At 41.5% G+C, this 23284-nt stretch overlaps 1 protein-coding gene across 1 annotated transcript in view; it reads right to left on the bottom strand.

The window, feature by feature from the left end:
• Positions 1-22754, bottom strand: part of Spata7 (spermatogenesis associated 7) — a 45190-nt gene extending 22436 nt beyond the window's left edge. The window contains exons 1-4 of the mRNA XM_032908245.1: positions 22571-22754; positions 18679-18753; positions 16253-16348; positions 12231-12278 (exon numbers count right to left, since the gene is read on the bottom strand). Of these exons, the coding sequence (XP_032764136.1) occupies positions 12231-12278; positions 16253-16348; positions 18679-18753; positions 22571-22589 (238 nt within the window). The 5' untranslated portion in view covers positions 22590-22754. The remainder of the gene's footprint in view (positions 1-12230; positions 12279-16252; positions 16349-18678; positions 18754-22570) is intronic.
• Positions 22755-23284: the final 530 nt, after the last annotated feature.

Here is a 23284-nt window from a genome sequence, read left to right as displayed (position 1 = left end):
CAAACAAACAAACAAACAAACAAACAAAACAACAAAAACTGTGTTTCATTTACCCAATGGAATATTACTCAGCTATTAAAAACAAGGACATCATAAAATCTGCAGGTAAATGGATGAAACTAGAAAACATCATTTGGAATGAGGAAATCTAGACCCAAAAGGACATGAATAGTATGTACTCACTTATAAACGGATATTAGCCATAAAGTACAGGATTACCACTCTACGTTCCACAAACCCAAAGAAGCTGAATAACAAGGGCCCAAGGGAGGATGCTTGAATCTCACTCAGAAGGGGATAAGATGCTCATTAAAGGTGAGAAATGGAGGGACTGGGTGGGAGAAAGAACTGGAAAGGGAAGGATTGGGGGACAGGTGTAGGGAAAGCAGGGGAAAAGAACTGGAAAGGGAAGGATTGGGGGACAGGTGTAGGGAAAGCAGGGGAAAGAGGGCAGGGAGAGTGAACAGAAATTGGCAAGGATGGGGTGGGGTGGGTGTTAGTCATCTCTAGGACTTGCTAGAGACCAGGGATGGGAGAGGCTCCAGGGTCTATGAGGGTGACTCTAGCTGAGAATCCTAGCAGAGGGGGATTTGTAGCCTGAAGCTGTGATCTCCTGAACTCTCAGTGCAGGGATACAAACACCAAACCACCCACAAAACCTTCAACCCAAAACATGTTCTGCCTGCAAGAAGTGTACGGACAGAGATGGAACAGAGACTGAGGAAATGGCCAACCAATGACGGGCCCAACTTGAGAGCCATCCCAGGGGCAAGAACCAAGCTCTGAAGCTATTAATGATAGTCTATTGTGCTTGCAGACAGGAGCCTAGCACAAATGTCTTCTGAGAGGCTCCACCCAGCAGCTGATGGAAACGGATACAGAGACCCAGAGCCCAGCATCAGACAGAGCTTAGAAGTCTTGTGGAAGAGTCTGCGGAAGGACTGAGGAACCTGGAGGGGACAGGGACACCAAAGGAAGACCAACAGTCAACTAACCAGGACCCTTGGGGGCTCCCAGAGACTAAACCACCAACCACAGGCACACATGGGCTGGACCTAGCCCCCTCTTCCACATATGCAGCAGATGTGCGGCTTAGTCTTTGTGTGGGTCCCCAACAACTGGAGCGGGGGCTGTCCCTGACTCTGCTGCCCATCTGTGGATCTTGTCCCCTAACCGGGCTGCCTTGTCTGACCACAGTGGGAAAAGATGTGCCTAGTCCTGCAGTGATGTGAGGTGCCAGGATGGGCTGGTACTCAGGGGGCCTCCCCTTCTCAGAGAAGGGGAGGAGGATAGCTGTGAGTGGGGGACTGGGAGGAAAAGGGAGGACTGTGGTCGGGATGTGAAGTGAGTAAATGAATTAATGGAAACAGAATAAATGATAGTGGTGTTAGTTCCATACTTTACTGTGTTCTTAAGTCAGGTACTGACCAGAAAGTTAATCAAAGATTTATCACTGGACAAACCCTGAAAATGGTAAAATGAAAGCTAGCATCTTTCAGCATTAAACAGATTAGTGCATGTACTTTTTTTTTTTTTCAGAGCTGGGGACCGAACCCAGGGCCTTGCACTTGCTAGGCAAGCGCTCTACCGCTGAGCTAAATCCCCAACCCCGTGCATGTACTTTTACAAAAAAATTAAGATAGAAAGGCCAGTGTGTGGCACATTCCTGTACTTGAGAGTTTGAGAGGAAGAAAAATTACCTTGAGTTTAGATTACACAGTGAATATCAGCCTACCCAGGTCTATATTCCAGGATTCTGTCTCAAAAGACCAAAGATATGCAGACCAAAGTATGGTGGGAAGTGGAGGGAGTAGGGCGACGAGAAGTCTTAATGACTCAGTAGGTAAAGTTGCCTGTCACCAAGCCTGAGCACTTATGGGCAGTCCCCAGGACCCACACGCAGAAAAGTTCCCCAGTCTCTACATATACACATGGCACATGACTGCACATGCATGCACACATTCAAGTATACACACACACACAAATATAAAAAAGGTATACTTCCCAAGAATTCAGAACAGAATTCCACATAAATTATTTCCAGGGCTAAGGGTGGAAATTGTGTGACTGAAAATTGGTACAAGGGATTTATGTGGCAATGAAGATGTTTTAAATTTGTTTGCACAATTTTGTACATTTCTTAAAAATAAAAGAATTTATGGTATTAACTATTGTTACTGAAATATTTTTATTGAGAGTAACAATAAAACTTCTATAAAAGTAAAGCTGTGTAGTACACTACATAAATATGTACAATTTTATGTGACAATTAAAAAAATGAGTTCATTTTAAAAAATAAAATGGTTTTAGACTGGGGAGATAGCTCTGTGGATAAAGTGCTTGCTAAGCAAACATAAGGACTCGAGTTTAGATCCCCCAAACCCATGCGAGGTCAGCAGCATTCCTCTGGTGAGGTGGGAGGCACAGTCAGGTAACTAGCTAGAGGCTTGCTGGCCAGCTAGCCTAGCATATCCAATGGCGATCAATAGACTGTCTCCAACAAGGTGGACATGAGGGCTGACCATGACTTCCACATGCACAGCATGGTACATGCATGCCTGCATATACACACATGCATGAAGATAAAAAAATAGAAAATGTAAATAAGAAAAACTAAAGAAATTAAGAGGACATGTTCAATCAGAAATCGGAATGCTGGGGCTGTAGAAATGGCTCAGCATTTTAAGAGCACTGGCTTTTCTCTCACAGCACCCAATCAGCAGCTCACAACTGTCTATAACTCCTGCCCTCTTCTGGCCTCTTTGGGCACTGCACACGTATACAGACATACATGCAGGCAAAACACCCATACATATAAAGTTTAAAAAAATTGGTAAGCTTATCTAACGTGTTCTATAGAACACTATTTAAACAACACAGTATATCCCAATGTGGATAACGTGGAACTTGAAATGACCAAAGCAGCACTAGCCATATCAGGAAGGTACAGAGCATGAAAACACAGATGGAAACAGAAAACACTCAAGTCCAGGATGTACTGTTTTATGTCAGAAGCCTATTTCTGAGTTATCCAGATCAATTATGATGAGCATAAACTCGATATGATAAGGAGAAATGATGGCTACTAGTTAGCCACTTGGCGAATACTTTTTTTTTCCAATTTAGCCATTATACTTTACATGACAAAACCAACAAGTTATGCCTTAAATGACTGAAAGCAATATAATGAATAAATGAAGATTAAGTTGAAATTTAAAAACAGGGCTGGAAAGATGGCTCAGTGGTTAAGAGCACTGACTGCTCTTCCAGAGGTTCTGAGTTCAAATCTCAGCAATGATATGGTGGCTTACAACCATCCGTAATGAGATCTGATGCCCTCTTCTGGTGTGTTTGAGTACAGTGTACTTATATATAATAATAAATCATTAAAAAAACCAAATTATGAAGGCTAGAGTTTAAGTATCACCCAATTCTGTTAACTCTCAAAATTATCTCTATCCTGAACTCCAGACTCATTCTAACTGCCTTCAAGACACAACTGAATTTGTTTATTATTTTAAATTAATTTACTTAATTTATTGGGGGGGCACACATGCCATAGTATGCATGTAGAAATTAGAGAAGTCACTTCTCTTTCACAATGTAGGTCCTGGTGATCAAACTCATGTTGTCAAACTTGGTAGCAAGTGCGTTTACCTGCCAAGTTATCTTTCTGTCCCCAATCGACTAGTAGGTACTCATTTTGACCTTAAGATGGTGAAGATTGAAGTCCTGGTTCATTTCCTCCCCCAAATCTTTTCCTGCCATACTCTTCAGTCTAGTAAGTCACAGTTCCATCTTTGTGGTCGACAGGTCACCCTCGACTCTCACACCCTAGTCATATTTCAGCCACTGACAGACATGTTTGGAATGTTTCCTTCTGTCTTCACTGCTATCAATGTAGTCTTTCCTCTACCTATCCACACTCTTCAGTGATGGCATTCTGTAGACTATTTTCACCTCAGTAGCCAGAGGGATGCTTTGAAAGTGAAACTGGCTCTGGGATGCCTCTACTCAAGCCCCTCCAGTGGCTTTTAGCTTCATTCAGTATGAAGGCCAAGTCCTCCCAATGTATACCTCTGTGAGAGAGTAACAGCATCTATCACTCTTCTGAAGGTTAGTTCACACGCCCTGCACACCATTTCTATTAATTCATCACTCGTGGCTCCATTTCAAGGCAGTTTCTTCTGTCTGGATTGCTCTTTCCCTGGATGGCCACAATATTCTACACTCTTGTGAGTCTCTGCTTGTCCCTCCAAGAAAAAAAAACAAAACAAAAAAAAAAAAAAAACAAAAAAAAACAAACAAAAACCAAACCAAACCAAACAAAACCAAACAAAAAAAAAAAACAAACTTCTCCCAAGGGAAATTCCCAAGGGGCTCCCAGCTTCCTTTCCCAGGCTTTACCTCCCTGACTGTAGGAATCCCCATCCGACAGTCTTCTTCTCTGTATATGCTCACTGTTTGTCTCCTCCCACTATACCGGACGCTCTGGAAATCCGTGTTTGTTCAACATTTTAGCTTTAGTCTTTGAGCAACATGTCGCACATGGTAGGACCCCATAAATATTTTAACTGATAAATATGGATTTTATTTTCTCTTATCCCTCTCTCTCTCTCTCTCTCTCTCTCTCTCTCTCTCTCTCTCTCTGTGTGTGTGTGTCTGTGCAGAGGCTAAGGGGAAGGGGTCAGGTACCCTGCTGTACCACTCTCTATTGTATTCCTTTGAGTCAGGGTCTCTCCCTGAGTCTGGAGTTTGGCTGGCAGCAAGCCCCAGGCGACCCTCCTGTCTCCATCGGCTACAGCACAGGGTTACAGGATTGTGAAGCCACACCTGGCCTTCATGAGTGCTGAGGACTTGAACTCAGGTTATTGTGTTTGCAGTCTCACCCTCTGAGCTATCACTCCCTCCTAGTTTTACTTTTTTCATGGTGACATACATGTACTCAGTAGTCAGGAAGCTTATCACAGGAAAATAAGAGCAATTTCCCTCATTCCCCAAGTGCAATTAAACAGTATCAGCACTAATATGTAAACACAGGTCTAAGTTCAAACCAGAACTCCACTGAAATAACCAAATAGAAAATTGTGTTGAATGCTATTTGACTTAGAAGGATATTTTGTTTTCAAATGTGTTTTGAAGTTATCTAACTTTAAGTGAGAAAAAAATGAGCAGAGAAAATAATGCTGTCTTAAGTGAATATTTCTTCAAAATCAAAACTAAGAACATATATCACTGTTCAGAATCCGAATGCCTTGATTTCTATTCATGTTTTCTAAAATTCAGATTACTCTGGTTAAATATATATATATATATATATATATATTATTTTTTTTTTTTTTTTTTTGGTTCTTTTTTGACTGGGGACCGAACCCAGGGCCTTATGCTTCCTAGGCAAGCGCTCTACCACTGAGCTAAATCCCCAACCCCTGGTTTCGTATTTTAAAATTTATATTATTGATCCAAATGGAATACACACACACACACACACACACACACACACACACACACACACACACACACACACCTGCCTTGTAAATTTGTTGAAACCCTGTGTGGATTTTATCTCATTTCAGAATTATGTTTATGTACTCATTCCAACTTCACTAATAAATGCTTCTTAGTACCACACTTTTAAACACCCAATAGAGCTACTCTCCACTCGCTCATGTTCAAATCATTTTTGTATTGATTTACTGATCCACTTAGGCTACTTTTAGAATACACAGTAAAGTTATAAAAACGACATTCATTTTATGGCATTGTAAGTCCTGAAGTATTTATTCCCAGTAAAGTGGCTCTAGGATCCTCACACATCAGTGTAATCAGGTCCCAGTGTGTGTCTCTACACTTACCTTTGCTTTTTAAGGTTTTTATTGTGTTTTAGTTGTGTGCTTGGGGTTGGGCACAGTGTTTGGCAGATGTATGCAGGTGTCCACATAAACCATGAATAGACTTTGGATCCCCTGGAGTTGAGTTATGGGTGAACTGCCCGAGGAAGGAGCTGGGAACTGACCTCAGATCCTGTGGAAGAACAGCAGCGAGTACTCTGAGCTAGTGAGCCATCTTCCTACCTGTCTTCCTGTGGACTTTAAACCATCCCCAGGTTACTTGTAATGTGAAATACAAAGTAAAGTGTTTGCAAATGACTTTAAGGAATGCCCAGAGAAATAACTAGATAGTATGTCACCAACAAAGTTTATTTTCTGAACCTTTTTTAAAATATGCATTTGGTTGAATCTATATTATTGAACCTCTAGTTATAGGGAGCCAATTGTATTTTTAAATTTACCATCTGCATTTGACTAGTTTTTCAGTCTGTCAAGTTTTATTTTTAGCTTTAGTGAGGTATAAGTAATTGATCAGTTATATATAATATATATAAAGTAGTATTTTGATGTCTATATACATTGAGATATATGAAAATTGAAAACTATGATAACAGTATTGGTGATGATGCTTTATTGGTTTTCACAACTGAACATTTAGATTGCCTCTGTATCTTGGCTATTGTGAATAATTCCAAAAAATGTAGGGGTGTGCCTGTTTGACAAGTTGGTTTCATTCCATTTGGATATGTAGCCAGAAGTAGGACTGCTGAAACACACAGCACTTCTAGTACTAAATTTTAAGGAACGTACAAGTCAGATTTTTAAATGGCTATAACCTGAATTTACATTCTCACTAATACTTGTACATGGATTCCTGTACACACACACACACACACACACACACACACACATGAGCAGAGGACAAGAGTAAGAGTCAGTAGTTCTGTTCCTCCAACTTTTCCTGAGTTTCAGGGGTTGCGTGAACTGAAGCTTACCAGGCTAGCAAGGGAAGAGTTTAGCAAAGCCACGCTAAGTCAGCACATTCTAGTAGGTTTTTATGGTGGAGTCTTTAGGGGCTTTTACATGTACAGTCTTGTTTGCTAGCAGATATTTCTACTTTCTCCTTTTATTTTACAATCTTTCATTTCAGGTTTTGTGTAATTGCTGTTTAAACCTTCTAACCCTATGTGAGAAGAACTGGTATCCTTCCTTGTGTCATATCTTAGAAGTCACCTCTCATATTGGGACTATCAGATTTTCGTATATAACTTTCGTATATGTTATTATTTATTATAGCTGTCTTCAGACCAGAAGAGGGCATCAGATCCCATTACAGACGGTTGTGAGCCACCATGTGGTTGCTGGGATTTGAACTCAGGACCTTTGGAAGAGCAGTCAATGCTCTTAACCCCTGAGCCATCTCCCCAGGCTCGTATATAACTTTTATTGTGTTGAGGTTAACTTCTTTATGGAGAGGGTGTGCTGACTAGTAGACTGGCAACTTGATACAGGCTAGAGTCATTTGGGAAGAGGGAAGCACAACTGAGAAAATGCCCTCACCAGACTGGCATGTAGGCAAGCATATGGGACATTTTCTTAATTAATATAGGAGGGCCCAACATACTATGGATGGTGCCAACTTTAGGCATGTGGTCTTGAGTTGTCTAAGAAAGCACGCTGAATAGGCCACGAGGACCAAGCAAGTAAGCAGCATTCCTCCATAGCTTTCGCTTTAGTTTCTGCCTTCAGGTTCCTGTCTTAAGTTCCTGCCCTGACTTCCCTCAGTGTGGAATGAGGCCTGAGAGCTGCAAGCAGAAATAAACCCTTTCATCCCATGATGGTTTGCATATGCTTGGCCCAGGGAGTGGCACTATTAGACAATGTGGCCTTGTTGGAGGAAGTGTGTCACTGTGGGAGTGGGCTTGGAGACCCTCCTCCTAGCTGCCTACGGATGCTCAGGCTATCCCTGGCTTCCTTCAGGTGAAGATGTAGAACTCAGCTCCTCCTACACCACACCTGCCTGGATGCTGTGATGCTGCCATCCTCCCTCCTTGATGATAATGGTCTGAACCTCTGAACCTGTAAGCCAGCCCCAATTAAATGTTGTCCTTTATAAAACTTACATTAGTCATGGTGTCTGTTCACAACAATAAGACCCTAACTAAGGCACATCCCTAAGTCCCTTGTGGTTACAACAATAAAACCCAAAATAAGACAGAGAGCTTTTAAAAACCAGGAATGAATGAACTTTATCAAATGTTTCTTCTGCATATATGGAGCTACTCATGTGGTTCTTCTCTTGCTCTGTTGATGTGGTCCAATGTGGCTGCTTGGTGTGTGGTTTTTTTGTTTTTAATCAGTTATTTTATGTATTTACATTTCAAATGTTATTCCCTTTCCCAGTTTGCCCTTTCCCCCTCCCCCTGCTTCTATGAAGATGCTCCCACTCTCACCCACCCGTTCCTACCTCAACACCCTGGCATTCCCCTGCACTGGGGAAATGAACCGTCACAGGACCAAGGGCTTCTGCTCCTACTCATGCCAGACAATGAAATCCTCTTCTATATGTGGCTGGAGCCATGGGTCCCTCCATGTGTACTCTTTGGTTGGTGGTTTAGTCTCTGGAGCTCTGGGGGGGGGGTCTGGTTGGTTGATATTATTATTCTTCCTATGGGGTTGCAAACCCCTTCAGCTCCTTCAGACCTTTCTCAAACTCCTTCATTGGGGTCCCTGTACTCAGTTCTATGGTTAGTCCATCTCTGTATTTGTCAGGCTCTAGCAGAGCCTTTCAGGAGACATCCTTATCAGGCTTCTGTCAGCAAGCACTTCTTGGCATCAGTAATAGTGTCTGGGTTTGGTGGCTGCATATAGGATGAATCCCCAGGTTGGGTAGTCTCTGCTCAACTCTTTGTTCCTGTATTTCCTCTCATGAGTATTTTGTTCCCCCTTCTAAGGACTGAAGCATCCACATTTTGGTCTTCCCTCTCCTTAAGCTTCATATGGTCTGTGAATTGTATCTTGGGTATTCTGAGCTTTTGGGCTAAAATCCACTTAACAGTGAGTACATATCACATGTGTTTTTTTGTGACTTGGGTTACTTCACTCAGGATGATATTTTCTAGTTCAATCCATTTGCCTAAGAATTTCATAAAGTCATTGTTTTTAATAGCTGATAAGTATTCCATTGTGTAGATGTACCACATTTTCTGTATTCATTCCTCTGTTGAAGGGCATCTGGGTTCTTTTCAGTTTCTGGCTATTATAAATAAGGCTGCTATGAACACAGTAGAGCATGTGTCTTTGTTATATGTTGGAGCATCTTTTGGGTATATACCCAGGAGAGCTATAGCTGGTGCAATGTCCAATTTTCTGAGGAACCTCTAGACTGATTTCCAGAGTGGCTGTGCCAGTTTGTAATCCCACCAACAATGGAGGAGTGGTCCTCTTTCTCCACATCCTCGCCAGCATTTGCTGTCACCTGAGTTTTTGTTCTTAGCTATTCTGACTAGATTAGCTTGGTGTGTATTGAGCCAGTTTTGCATTCGAGGATTAATTCAGTCATTGGTCATTTGGTCATGGGGTAAATTTCTTTAAAATGCTACTAAAATCAGTTTGCAAGTGAATTTTTCCATCTATATTCATCATGGACATGACTCATGGTTTTCATATATTGTCTAAATCTCATCTTGGTGGAATGCTGGTCTCATAAGATGAGTTTGGAAATGTTCTCACTTGTTCTGGCAGTTCTAGGATTCGCTGGTTTTCATCCTTCTCTGGATATCTTGGAATCTGCATAGGCCCTCACTTGGTCCCGGCCCTTCTTTATTGGGGGGTTTTCAAACTTACTGATTACATCTTCTTGTGGTCTGTTCAGGCTTTCTACTCTTGGTTCAGTTTTTCTAGACTGCAAGTTTCTCATAATCTATCCCATTTCCTCATGGTAATCCAACGGTGCACAGAAGTCCATGATCCTCTTTATCTTTCTTTTGGAGTCTGCATTCTCTTTCTTCAGTCTGGCTAAAACTAGCCAAGAGTACCAATTTTCAGGAAACCAATTTCTGGGTTTTTCTTTTTTTCTTTTTGTTTTGTTTTTAATTCTGTTGTTTCTCTGCTTCTCTTTTCTAATATTCATTATGTCCCTCTGTCCACTAACTGGGGGTTATTTTCTTTCTAGTTTTCTATTTCCTCTTTATGCAGTGCTGACAGGAGGTCTCCTCTATGTGAGGCAAATGCTCTTCCAGTGAGCTGCAGCCTGAGCTAGTTTTCAGTTCACTAAGACTTGATATTTAAGTCCTTGGCAGTCCTTCCTCTCTACAGTGTAGGCATTTGCACCTTAGGGCTGGCTCTGCTGTGTCTTACCAGGTTCTATTGTTGTTTTTGCTCGATGGCTGTTTTTAAAGGGACTTTTGCTTTTGTTTTCATCTGCAGATTGTCTCACTGTGGAAAGCACGATGTCCCTGTGTCACTTCCCAGGTGACAGGTGTGCAGCACCCCATCCCATAGAGTGTTCTCTTTTTATTTCACCTTGGGCTTACAGTTACTTAGTTTCCAAATTTGTGAATATTAGTTTCTGTTGTTATTTTTTATTTTAATTAAATTGTGGTTTAAAAGCTACCTGGAATGATTTTTATTTTCTGAAATGTGTTAAGATTTATTTGTAACTTGATATGATAAACTCCAAGAACGTTCCGAGTGCTCTTAGGGAAAGAATGCATTATGCCCCGGGTGGAAAGTTCATTTCCTGAATTGTGTTATTTACCTCAAGTGTTTCCTGATTCGGTTTGGATATTCTTGCCGTTACTGAAAGCAGGGCATAATCTACTATCACCGTATTGCTCAGTTTCGAGATTTAGATTTTTCTGTTACTATTTGCTTTTTATATTTCAGGAACTCTGAAATACAATTGCTAGACCTTCCTATTGTATCTCATAATGACCATCTTTTTCTCTACCGAAAGCTTCTGACTTAAAGGTTTTTGGCCAATATAATGGTAACCACTACTGATTTCTCTTGTTTCTCTTCCCTGTGTGCCGCCTTTGCTTTTTATTCCTTCATTCAGAGCACATCCTCACAGCTGCACCAAGACCCTAGAGATAGCACAGTTACCTTCTGCTGCTTTTCAGACTGAACCAGCTGCTGTACATTTTTGGATTGGCAAGTTTATTTTATTTATATTTAATACACATACACTATATATACATAAATACATATATAATACACACACACACACACACACACACACACACACACACACACACACACATATATGGGAGTTTTGTTTTGTTTTGAGACAGGGCTTCTTTGTGTGTAGCTCTGGCTGTCCTGGGATATGCTCAAGCTCAGACTAGTCTTGAACTCACAGAGATCTGCCTGTCTCTGTCTCCCGAGTGCTGAGATTAAACACGTGCACCACCACCACCCTGCTTAACATACATTTATAAGTTGGAATTTATTACCATTTTGTTATTATTTTCTATATTCTTAGCAAATGTTTTACTTCTATTTTTGGTGGGTTTTTTTTTGATAATTTATTTTTGTAAACCAGGAGAACACAAGTATTTTAAAATCCCCAAATGGAATTAAACTAACCAACAAAGCAAACCAGAAACTCCCAAGTGCTGTATATGGAGAAGGCGAAAGCCTTGCGTGTGACTGGTAGATGTAAACCTGTGTAGACGCCATAAAAACATGCCAGTTCCCAACACAGCACAGAGAGTATTAGTGACCCAGGGACCCCACTGCTGGGTACATCCTCTGAATCTCTGTGCACCCTCCGGCAGTCCCTCATAGCAACGGAAGACAACTGGAGCTGCTAATGATGGACAAACAGAATGAGGCACACAAGACTTTGTTCAGCCTTAAAAAGACTTTGGGATGCTGAGATGACTCATGTATGGACAATGCCTTGCTACACAAGTCTGGTGATCTGGATTTGAGCCCTAGAACCCAATTAAAGTCAGACGGAGAGAACTAACTCTACAAAGTTGTCCTTTGACCTCCGTATGCATGCCATGGCGCATGCGCTCACATATACATCATACACACAGACAATAATGAACTTCTAAACAGATTCTTAGTCATTATAACGTAAGTGATCTTAAGAAGTAAAACAGTGCCAAGTAAAATATGCTGGTCTCAGAAGAAAAACTGTAGCATTCCACTTAATCAAGGAACTTAGAATCATAAAGTTCATGGAAAGCAGATGAGAGAGAGAAACTGAACTCAGAAAGCAGAATGTGGTTCCACATCAGTGCTCCGAGGGGAGCTGCATGACAGGGATAACTCACATGCACTTAACACCACTGAAGTAAACACCTAGAAATAGTTAGGATGTTAAGTCTCAAATTATGTATGTTTCTTCATATTTGTAAAGGGGTATTACGTTAAAAAATTACTTACATTTGATGCTAGTATTCACACTTACTGGAATTGAGCAATCCACCGCGGCTGAAAGAGAAAAAAAAGTTTAATAATATTCTTCTTGTTTGTAAATATTGAGAAACATTAAATTTATAAATCACAAAAAGCCCTGCAGGCTTGAAGTTCTTTGCTTTCTTATTGTATTTCTATAGCTTACAAATAAGACAGTAGATAAAAAATACTAGGTAGGATTAGCAGCTCCTTGGGTAATGTGGAAGAAAATACTGGTGAACTTGAAAACAGCAGTACAGCCACTGACACCAAGATATAAGGAAGACTGAGCAAGAAGTGAGCCGGGCATTGGTGGCCTGATGCCACCTTTACCGTGGCAGGCCAGCACACTTGAGCGGAGGCTTAGAGCAAACTGGAGAGAACAGAGCAAAGTGGGGCATTTCCACACTATTTCAAGACTTAATGAGATCCTACAAAAACAAAGCAGGATTCTGTGGGCAGAAAGGTAGACATGTAGATATGACATATCTTAATTTGGTCAAATGATGCTTAAGCAATTCAATAGGGAATTACTCTTCACTAATGGACACCAGAAAATTTATATGAGTAGACAAAAATCAGTAACTTTTATACCAAAACTCTAAATGAACCACAAACTTAAATGGAAGAGTCAAAAGCAGAAAGCTTCTAGAATAAAGCAAATTTAGAAAACTTTAAGATTATAAAATGGTCTCTTAAACACAGTGTTTAAAATACAAATTCTAAAATATCTGAAAATGGAGCTTGACTTTACATGACTTTACTGCCACGACATGCTATTCTCAATTATTCAAAACAACCGAAACATTTTAAAATTCAGCTCTTGAGGCTCCACAGTGAGATCTCAATCACAAAAAATGTAAATAAAAATTAGGTAAAGTTAGTAAAAAAAATTAGTAAAACTAAAATAAAGTTTACAGCTAACCTTGGAAATATTCACAAAGAAGAGACACTACTTTATGCTGGCAACAGTGAGTGCTGCTGAGGAAGCAGTGGTCAGGAACAAACCAGCAGCCACTCTGGAAAGGATTCGGTCACAAAGCTAAGTGTACACGCTACATGTATACATAAACACAGCCATGGTTCTAATCCCAGTAAAATAATTTTACCCATGTGACATAGAAACATATGTTCACAACTGTGTGTAAACACTTACAGTAATTTAACTCCCAATAACTCAAACTGAGTCAAAACAACTCACGAATCCTCCAAGTCATGAATCAATCAATCATGATATTCATTACATGGAATCCCCCCCCCCCTTTTTAAGACAAGTTCTCTCTACATAGCCCTGACTCTCCTGGAACTCAATACATGGATCAGCCTGGCCTAGAACTCAGAGATCTGCCCCCCTCTACCCCCTGAGTGTTGGGATTAAAGGCATGCACCAGCAGTTAGAATCCAGTTTATAAACAAACATAAATACATTTAAGGGCTGGGGAGATGGCTCGGTCAGTAAAGTATTTGTGCAAGCACAGAACTGAATTCTATTCCCAAAACCCATGTAAAACTGCCGTGTGGTAGTGCGCACTAAGAACCTCCACTGGGGAGGCAGGAGGATTCTCAGGGATGGCATCTGAGGATGTGCTTTGTCCTTGTCCTACACATACACACACACACACACACACACACACACACAATATACATACATGCACAAAATATACACACATCACATCCCCAAACTAAGGGAGAAATATTGATAAACACATCATGAATGCCTCAAAGTGTGCACATTGAAAGAAGCCAGACTGAAAGTATAAATATATATTATTCTAAAAAGATGCCCCAACATATAAAAAAGACACGTGCTCCACTATGTTCATAGCAGCCTTATTTATAATAGCCAGAAGCTGGAAAGAACCCAGATGCCCTTCAACAGAGGAATGGATACAGAAATGTGGTACATCTACACAATGGAATATTACTCAGCTATCAAAAACAATGACTTTATGAAATTCATAGGCAAATGGATGGAACTGGAAAATATCATCCTGAGTGAGGTAACCCAATCACAGAAAAACTCACATGATATGCACTCATTGATAAGTGGCTATTAGCCCAAATGCTTGAATTACCCTAGATGCACAGAACACATGAAACTCAAGACGGATGATCAAACTGTGAATGCTTCACTCCTTTTTTAAAAGGGGGACAAGAATACCCTTGGCAGGGAATAGGGAGGCAAAGATTAAAACAGAGGCAGAAGGAACACCCATTCAGAGCCTGCCCCACATGTGGCCCATACATATACAGCCACCCAATTAGATAAGATGGATGAAGCAAAGAAGTGCAGGCCAACAGGAACTGGATGTAGATCTCTCCTGAGAGACACAGCCAGAATACAGCAAATACATAGGCGAATGCCAGCAGCAAATCACTGAACTGAGAACGGGACCCCCGTTGAAGGAATCAGAGAAAGGACTGGAAGAGCTTGAAGGGGCTCGAGACCCCATATGAACAACAATGCCAAGCAACCAGAGTTTTCAGGGTCTAAGCCACTACCCAAAGACTATACATGGACTGACCCTGGGCTCCAACCTCATAGGTAGCAATGAATAGCCTAGTAAGAGTACCAGTGGAAGGGGAAGCCCTTGTTCCTGCCAAGACTGAACCCCCAGTGAATGTGATTGTTGGGGGGAGGGTGGTAATGGGGGGAGGTTGGGGAGGAGAAGCCCATATAGAAGGGGAGGGGGAGGGGTTAGGGGGATGTTGGCCCAGAAACTGGGAAGGGGAATAACAATCGAAATGTAACTAAGAAATACTCAAGTTAATAAAGATGGAAAAAAAAAAAAAAGAAATTCTAGAAAAGGCAAAAGTGTATGAACGAAGAACAGAAATGTCCTATACTGGGGTCAGCACACTGTTATATTGCAGGGCCAGAGGGTACATGCTCTGGCTTTGTGTGGGGATATAGCCAGTTGCAACCAGTTGACTCTGCACTTCAGTGCAAAGGCTGCTGCAGCCGGTATGAAAAGAATGAATAGGATTGTGCTTTTGAACATTAAACTCAAATCTCATACTATTTTCAAATGCTACAAAATTCCAACCCATCCCCCACTTCCTTAGCAGCAATTTCAAATATATACGCCCTTCTCTGCTCCTGAACAAAAGCAAGTGGCAGGAAGATGGTCACACACGCTAGAGTTAAAAGATCTCTCGTTTACTGTAAATACTGTAATGGTTATAGAGACGTATACATTTTCAAAATATTTCCCTATATACCTATAACTAGTGCACTTTATTCTACATGTTATCTCTTAATATGATCAACAATAAAAGGAAAAACAGCAGCCAGCGTCTTCTTTGTGAACTTCCTAAGTGAAAAAGCAGGTTATATTATATCAGACCAGAGTCTGGCTGGATAGCACCCTGCATGCAGCTCCTTGGGGCCAAAGCAGAAGGGTATTGACATCAGACCAGCCTGAGCTTTATGAACAACTTGGGTTTTTTTTTAATGTAAAAATAATATGTAGTATTTAGAGAGTACAGTCAGTAAGACTCTGTTATGCAAGCCAAGACCCTCTGGACCCAAGGACTCTGACATCCACGGAAAAAGCAGGACTGCTAGTACACTTTTGTACTCTCGGCCCTGCAGAGACAGACGGGAGGGTCTCTGGGGCTTGCCTCCTAGGCAGTTTAGCTTAAAATGTCAAGACCAAGGTCTCAGTGACACATTGTCTCTTAAATTATAAAACGGATGGCTCCTGACAAATGACATCTGCGGTTGACCTCTGGCTTCTGTATGCACACACACACACACACACACACACACACACACACACAAATACATATACATAAAATTTCAAACACAAATAGAAAAATGAGCAATCTCTAACAAAGAATAGTAGAACAAAGACATTAAATGAGCTGTCTAGGTATTATGGGATTGTAAATATTGTTCAAGTCCTCTCTGAGATAATGGAAAACAACTTTTGCCACAGGTTTATCACAATGAGAGGTAAAGCTGGGGTTTACATTGGCACAGGAAATTGAAATTTGCACATTTTTACCTTTGGCTGAAAGGATTTTATTATAGTGAACAGCCATGTGATTCTTGATCAGCTGGAGAGTGGTTAGTCTGAGAGAAGAGGAGTCAGTGCAAAAAGCTAAAAATTAAAACATATTTAATCATTACACATGTAAACGTAACGTAAACATCACAAGACACAGTTACTGATGTCACTCTCAGCCACACTCTGGAGTTCTCCGGAGGAGGCGGAGAGTACACTTCCATGGCTGTGTGCAGTCTTCCTCTTGCCCTGGGAACACTGACTGCAACTCATTACCTGGGCTCCAGCCTCTTCAAGAGTTAAGTTTTACAAGCTTGAGAGTTTGGAAGAGATTCTAGAATACAATCTATTAAAATAATCTAAAACATACTCTACTGATAGATTAATAATGTTAATCTACTATTAAATTAGTATCTATTTTATATCTTTTTATCTCATAATTAAAGATCCTGTCATTTAAGAACAAACCGCTGAGTCTGGAGGCTCAGACAAGTCCCAAAGCACAGCTCTGCGTGAAGACTGCTCAGAGGGGCAAGCCTCTGACTTCACAGCGGGAGTCAAGATCCACAGCTGCTTAAGTAAGTTTTGTGTTCAATCTTTCCACTCTCTCTCAAACTGTTTAAAGGGAATCTTAAAAGCATTAAGCCTCAATATATAAGTATAAGCCACTATGGAGGTATATTCTTAAACATTAGAAACACTTTTTACATGTGTATGTGCATACTTATGCATATGCACGTGTGTGGGTACATGTATGTGTGCAAGAGTGAGTGTGCATGTACAGAGTCAGGAACCTTTCTTGATAACTCTCCATCTTATTTACTGAGGTAGGATCTTTCATTTGAAGCCAGGTCAGCTGGTGAGGCGAGTCTAAGTAGCCAGCTTGCTCTGGGCGTCCCATCCCTGTCTCCCCAGGGAGGTGGGCTGCCATTCCCACCATGCTTTTACATAGGCGTGGGGGGATTTGCACAGCAAGTACTGAATCTATTTATCCACTTCCCAGCCCCTGAAAAAAATTTGAGAAATAACAGGAGCATATACTTAAAAAAAATCCAACAGTAAAATAGAATATAGAGCTTGCAAAACGATTGACCCTTCTACACTGAAACTTAGATTTCCCTCCTAGATCTATCCTCCAGTACTTCAAACTCAATCCATTCAGGGAAACTCTGCATAATATAAGCATGTAACTATCAAAGACGTGGCTGGTGGACACAGGCCATTCACTGTCACACTCTCTCTACCAGTAAACGCTTTGAGCCTTTTAATAGAAGCACAGAGCCGTGCACTGAAAGGAGGCGGTGCCGAGTGATGAGTCAATGCAGCTGCATGCTGACAAGTGCTCTGCCTGCACTGCCTCTGCAAGTGCATGCTCGCGTGTGTGTGCGTGCGTGTGCGTGCGTGTATGTGTGTGTGTGCGTGTGTGCGCGTGTTTGCGTGTGTGTGTATGCGTGTGCGTGCATGTGTATTTGCGTGCGTGCGTGCGTGTGTGTGCGTGTGTGCGTGCGTGTGTGCACGTGTGTTTGCGTGTGTGTGCGTGTGTGCATGTGTGTGTGCGTGTATGTGCTCCTGTAGACTGAATCTAGGAGCTATGCTTGAGTTACACAGGCTATGCAAACACTCTACCCCTGAGCGATATCCCCCCTAGTACTCTTTATTTATTTTGAGAAAAGGTGTCAGTAAGTTCCCAGAATGGCCTTGACCTCAAGCCATACACCAGGCAGGCAGGTCATAAACTTGTTATCCTCCTGCCTCAGCCTTCCAGATACTGGTATTACAGGTTTGCACCACTAGATATTGCTTCAAAGGTTAAATTGTTTTAATCAGCTTTCCTAGCTGTTTCTATATATGTACTCTGGTCCAAAGAAATAAAATGAAATAATTAAAAATTTCATCACTTTCCTTATTTAGAGGGGGACAGTATGAAATATTTTTCATAAAATAAGAACAGTAGGTTTAAATTGCTTTCCCTAAAACCCATGCCAAAGGGGTTGGGGATTTAGCTCAGTGGTAGAGCGCTTGCCTAGCAAGCGCAAGGCCCTGAGTTCGGTCCCCAGCTCCGAAAAAAAGAAAAAAGAAAAAAAAAAAAACCCATGCCAAAGACATTTAAGTAATAATTACAAAAATTAGAGTTAATATTAGCATTTTACTTTGGAGACCTTTATCACTTGCTTGTCATCCCTTTACCAAGGCAGACCTTGTGCTGCCAACAGCAGCCCGTGGCTGAGGCAGGAGGCTAGCTTCACAGTCAGGGCATAGTGACAGGTCTACAGTATGACCCCTAGACTGAGTCCAAAGCATGCCTAAACATTTAGTTCTAATCACTGACACGCACGCCTCACGAGAATGCCTCCTCAGGCCACGCGCTCTCCCAGCAGAGGCGAGGGGGTTTGCACTGAGGCTCCAGCTTTAAGCAGCTCACTTACCATTGCTCTTGGTGCTCAAGTGTCCTGTAAATAGGCATGGCGGGCTGTATCTGGGAAGGACAGTGGTGGCTCTGACTTTCAACAACAATAAAACCACAGATTAGGACACGTGAAACACAACTTTCATAAAAAACAGTACAGAACTTTAAAACAACACATTATTTTTAAATAAAGCTGCTGAAACATTTATTCAGCTAGATATGGTGGTGCATACCTATAATCCCAGCAGTTCGGAGGTAGAGGCAGGCAAATCTCTGAATTCCAGGCTAGCCTGGTCTACATAAAAAGTTCAAATCCAGCCAGGGCTAAATAATGAGACCCTGTCTCAAAAAAAAAAATCATTGTTATATTACTACCCATAATAATATATCAAATAGGAAAAGTCCTATGCCCACAGGTTGAGCATTTTCTCTTTTGAGAAAATAAGGGCCGGGAGACAGCTCAGTTGATAAAGTGGCTGTCACATAAGCACCGAAGGCCTGATTTTAGAATCCACGTAAAAAGCCATGCACAACAGCATATGCTTTTAATTTTAACTCCAGCTTTGGGTAGGATGGGGTGGGCACGGATAGATCCCTGACACTCTTTGACAAACACTGTATTTGAATCAATGAGCTTCAAAAGTCCAAGCACCGACAGTTTTAGTGGTCACACCCAGTGTTCAGGCTCCTCCTGTTGGTTCTTCCATGAGATGAGGGACAATGCCCATCGATGTTTTATCCCAGCAACAGAAATGAAACAGTGGAGATCTTGTCTCAAAAATAAAGGTGGAGAACACCCGAGGAGAGACACAACCTTAGCCTCAAACCTACACATAGGTGCACACCCTTTTTTTTTTTTTTTTAGGAAAACAAGCTATTTTATGTGAAGCACTGTATGTGTGTGAGGGGAGGGTGTCTGTGCTTGGCAAGTGCTCTACCACTGAACTGTTTTCAAACGAAGGTATTTTCAGAACGGTTTACTTCGAGAGTTTAGTTTTACTGGGTCAAGTGATCAATATGTCACTTATATTACTTGATATATGATTTTATTCTGTTCACTACTGACACATTAGATATTTCTGTTTTGAGATAATATATATTTTGAGTTATATTTATTATATTATTTTCTTTTGAGATTAGGTCTTACTATACTGCCTAGGCCCAGGCTGGTCTTGAATTCCTGGGTTCAAGTGATCCTGCCCCAGCCTTCCAATCAATTGGAATTACAGGTACACACCAATGTACCAACTAAACGCACTATATTTGAAGAGAATTCCAGTAATATAAAAATAGTGTCTGATATTTCAGACTTCATGCAATTAGAAAATTACATAGACAGCATCACAAAACAATTCCTTTCTCCACAATTTAATCGTATGTTCAGTAATAATCTTTAAAAAGGAGCAGAGTTTCAGTGTTAATTTAACCAGTGTGTAGACCATGAACACTGTATTCCCTAGGGAGCTGTTTTGGTTGTTTCTTCCCATTTATTTTCATTAGGATGTACACTCACTGGTTTCTAACACCCTAGCAGATAAATGTCATGTTAAAACTCACAGGCCTGAAGGGAGGCGCGACAACTCATTTCATCTAGGCCCTCTCTCAGCCACTGTTCCCTCGAATGGGGTATTTTTTTTTTCTGTTTCTTGATATGACTCTTTCTTTGCCAAAGCAAATGTTAGGGATTATTACTTATAGGTACTTTCATGACTGTTTAACCATCTTTTTTCCTCATTTAAGTAACTCTAGGCACAGTTTCCTGACTGGACCCAGAATGATCTGAAAGCAGTCTCAAACTAAATACTCTGAAAAAGAACAATCTTCTCTAAATTAAGACTAAAAATTTCTGCATGAGATTATGTGGTCTTGGCAGGATAGTAAAATTCTTCAGCTCGGTTTCCTATACGATTTGATTTTACTAACAATCACATTTCTGCAAGTTTAGAAATAGGTCACTTTTAAAGGTATTTCCAAGGGAACAACAGATTAAAAAGAAAAAAACTTTCCCAAGCTTTTTTCAGTTGGCTGTCCTAACAGGTTGTCTCCTCTTGTTTTTTCCAGCACAGGTTGCTGATATACAATGGATGTGGACCAATATTCTCAATTTTCTCCTTTCTCCTGTCAGACATGGGAAACAAAGCCTTACACATGACCAAGTCTAGCTCCCCATTTTCCAACAACCAAGGCATGGCAAAATAAAGTAACTGGTAGAAGAATGTCTCATTAGTTACTACCAGGGACTAGAAACAAGACCAGTTGTTTTTCAGGCCCATGGCTCTCTGTTGTATCACTAGCCTTGAAGGTTGACCCCACAAAAGAATGTGATTACTGTGAGCAAGTGAGGAACTTTTCTTTCGGGTATCTTTAGTATCTTATATTCTGAAATAGTTGAGGGAACTAATAAAATCTAAGATGGTTACTTTAAACTAAAATCAAGCACTTAAGCTTCACCTAAGTTAATGGTTATTTATAATTTATGATCAACTACAATTATAATTACTTATAATTTGTAGTATATGAAAACTAGCCCAGATATACTATTAAATATAGTATGTATACTAGCAACAATGATATTACTATATGTTATGGGCTAAAAGTGAAGCCACCTGGGTAAGTTACTAAGTACAAATCCTTTTACATTTGTCACCTCATTTAAAAATAAACACCAAAACCTCACAAAGTCTATTACTACACAAATGTAAGTAAAAGAATTTGAGGGTTTTATATCCTTAGTCTGGGTTCATACTTGTTCTGTCTCCAACTGTGTGTGACACCAGAGGAATTATTTATAATCTTTTGTTTTATTTATTTCAAAATATGAATAATTCCCATTTAACAGGACTTGTGTGTTGTTGAGTTATGGGTGGAAGACAGCAAAGGTTTTAAAGTTTGTTCTGTAAATATTTCTGAAGACCATAACAACATTTTGGTGTGATTTTTCTAGCGCTTAGGTTGGGATAGCGTCTGAATATCCTGCCTGCTGACCTTCTACACTAAGCGCTACACTTATTTGGATCAATTAGTGTATAATAAAGGTGCATGCAAAATGAAAGCAAGGCTTAATTCAAGGAGGAATCATTAGCAGATTGATTCAAAGGTACCCTTTAATTAGACAACACCAGTCCTGAATGTGTGTGTGTGTGTGTGTGTGTGTGTGTGTGTGTGTGTGTGTGTGTGTGCACTCTTGTGTTGCCTATTTCAGTCTTAAGAATGAATACTTCAGTTGTGGAGTTTCAACTTCGACTAGGCTGCTAGAGGTCACAAACTACTTCAGACACTCCACTTCAGTTGACTCAGAATATGACTCAAGACAAAAAAAAAAAAAGTGTACACTGTGATTATGGGTAGTCTTTTGCCATTAAATATTCAGTCTACCATAGCCGCAAACCAGCCACATTGGAAATTTATTACAAAAACGGTATCCCAGTTCTTGGAGCAACTGAATTATAGCCAGCTCTGGGAGAGTCAGTTCTGGTGGGAGGGAGGGAATGGGAGATTTCATGTACTTAAAATGCACCAGGAGCTTGCTACATATTATCTGCACTTAATCTCCAAGAACTCGGTGGCGTGGGTATTTACCCACTACGTTCATGATGAGGAAACTGAGGGTTGTTTCTGTGAAAGCAGCCGGCCTGATCTGGGGCTCAAAGACTTCAAAGGCTAGGCTTAGCATTCTGCCTAGGAAATACTAGGTGACGCAGGCTGCAGGGTCCCAGTCAGGGGGTGGGTATCAGGGTGACAAACTCAAGATCAGGCAGTAGATCAATGAGCAGGGCATGCGGAGACTCCTTGAGTTCCTGGCCTTTCCAGCTCCAGCCATTACCCCGCGACACTGGAGAAGGAGCTGGCAGGCACCCAAAGGCCAGGGCGCAGCCTGGACCCGCGCTGCCCGGACCCGCTCAGCCCCTTACCTCTCCGGCCGCCATCCATGCCTAGTCCTTCTGCGGCCTCCGCGGTTGTCCCCTTGGTTCTTACAGGGACCAAGCCGGGCCCCCCGCAGCGGAGGTGAAACTTGGAAAGACCTGGCCCGCGGGGGCGCAATGGGCCACAGTGACCGTCGCCAGGCCGGTTGCTAGGGGCCGGTCCGCGGCTGCAGATTATGACGTCACAATACGGGGACGTGTGCTCTAGGCCCCGCCCCGCCCGCGCTCCCAGGCGCTCCAGGCTACAGAAGATGCTAGCGACTGACAGAAGGGCCCCAGGTGCCAGTCCCTTGCTCTGGGAGACTGGCAGTTATCCAGAGTGAACTGTCAGGAAAATGAATCACATTTATTTCCGTTACCACACCTACGTTTTACTTGGGTGCCTGGGATTCGAACTCAGGTCCCCAGGCCTGTCTGTCTAGCGCTCTTGACCAGAATGTTATCTCCTGCAGCCCCGGTTTTAGTTTGTAAGAATTAGTTTGAATTCCCTTTCTGCCTACTGAGTTCCTCAGCTCCTACACTCGCTCTCCCTTTATTTTAAAGCCACAAAGATCGTTTCATTTTAAATGGAACCCGCGGCTCTCTGCGAATTGTTTATTTTTCCAATAGTTAATCATGAATCCTTGGGAATAAGATCAGAATGGGGTAGAGGGAGTGCAGAAAGCATTCTGTCACACTAGGTTTCTCAGCAACCCATTCTTG

This window comes from Rattus rattus, chromosome 7 (assembly GCF_011064425.1).
Source record: "Rattus rattus isolate New Zealand chromosome 7, Rrattus_CSIRO_v1, whole genome shotgun sequence".
Classification (NCBI taxonomy): domain Eukaryota; kingdom Metazoa; phylum Chordata; class Mammalia; order Rodentia; family Muridae; genus Rattus; species Rattus rattus.
Note: the sequence above shows the minus strand (reverse complement) of the source record. Positions and strands in the feature narration are given on the sequence as shown.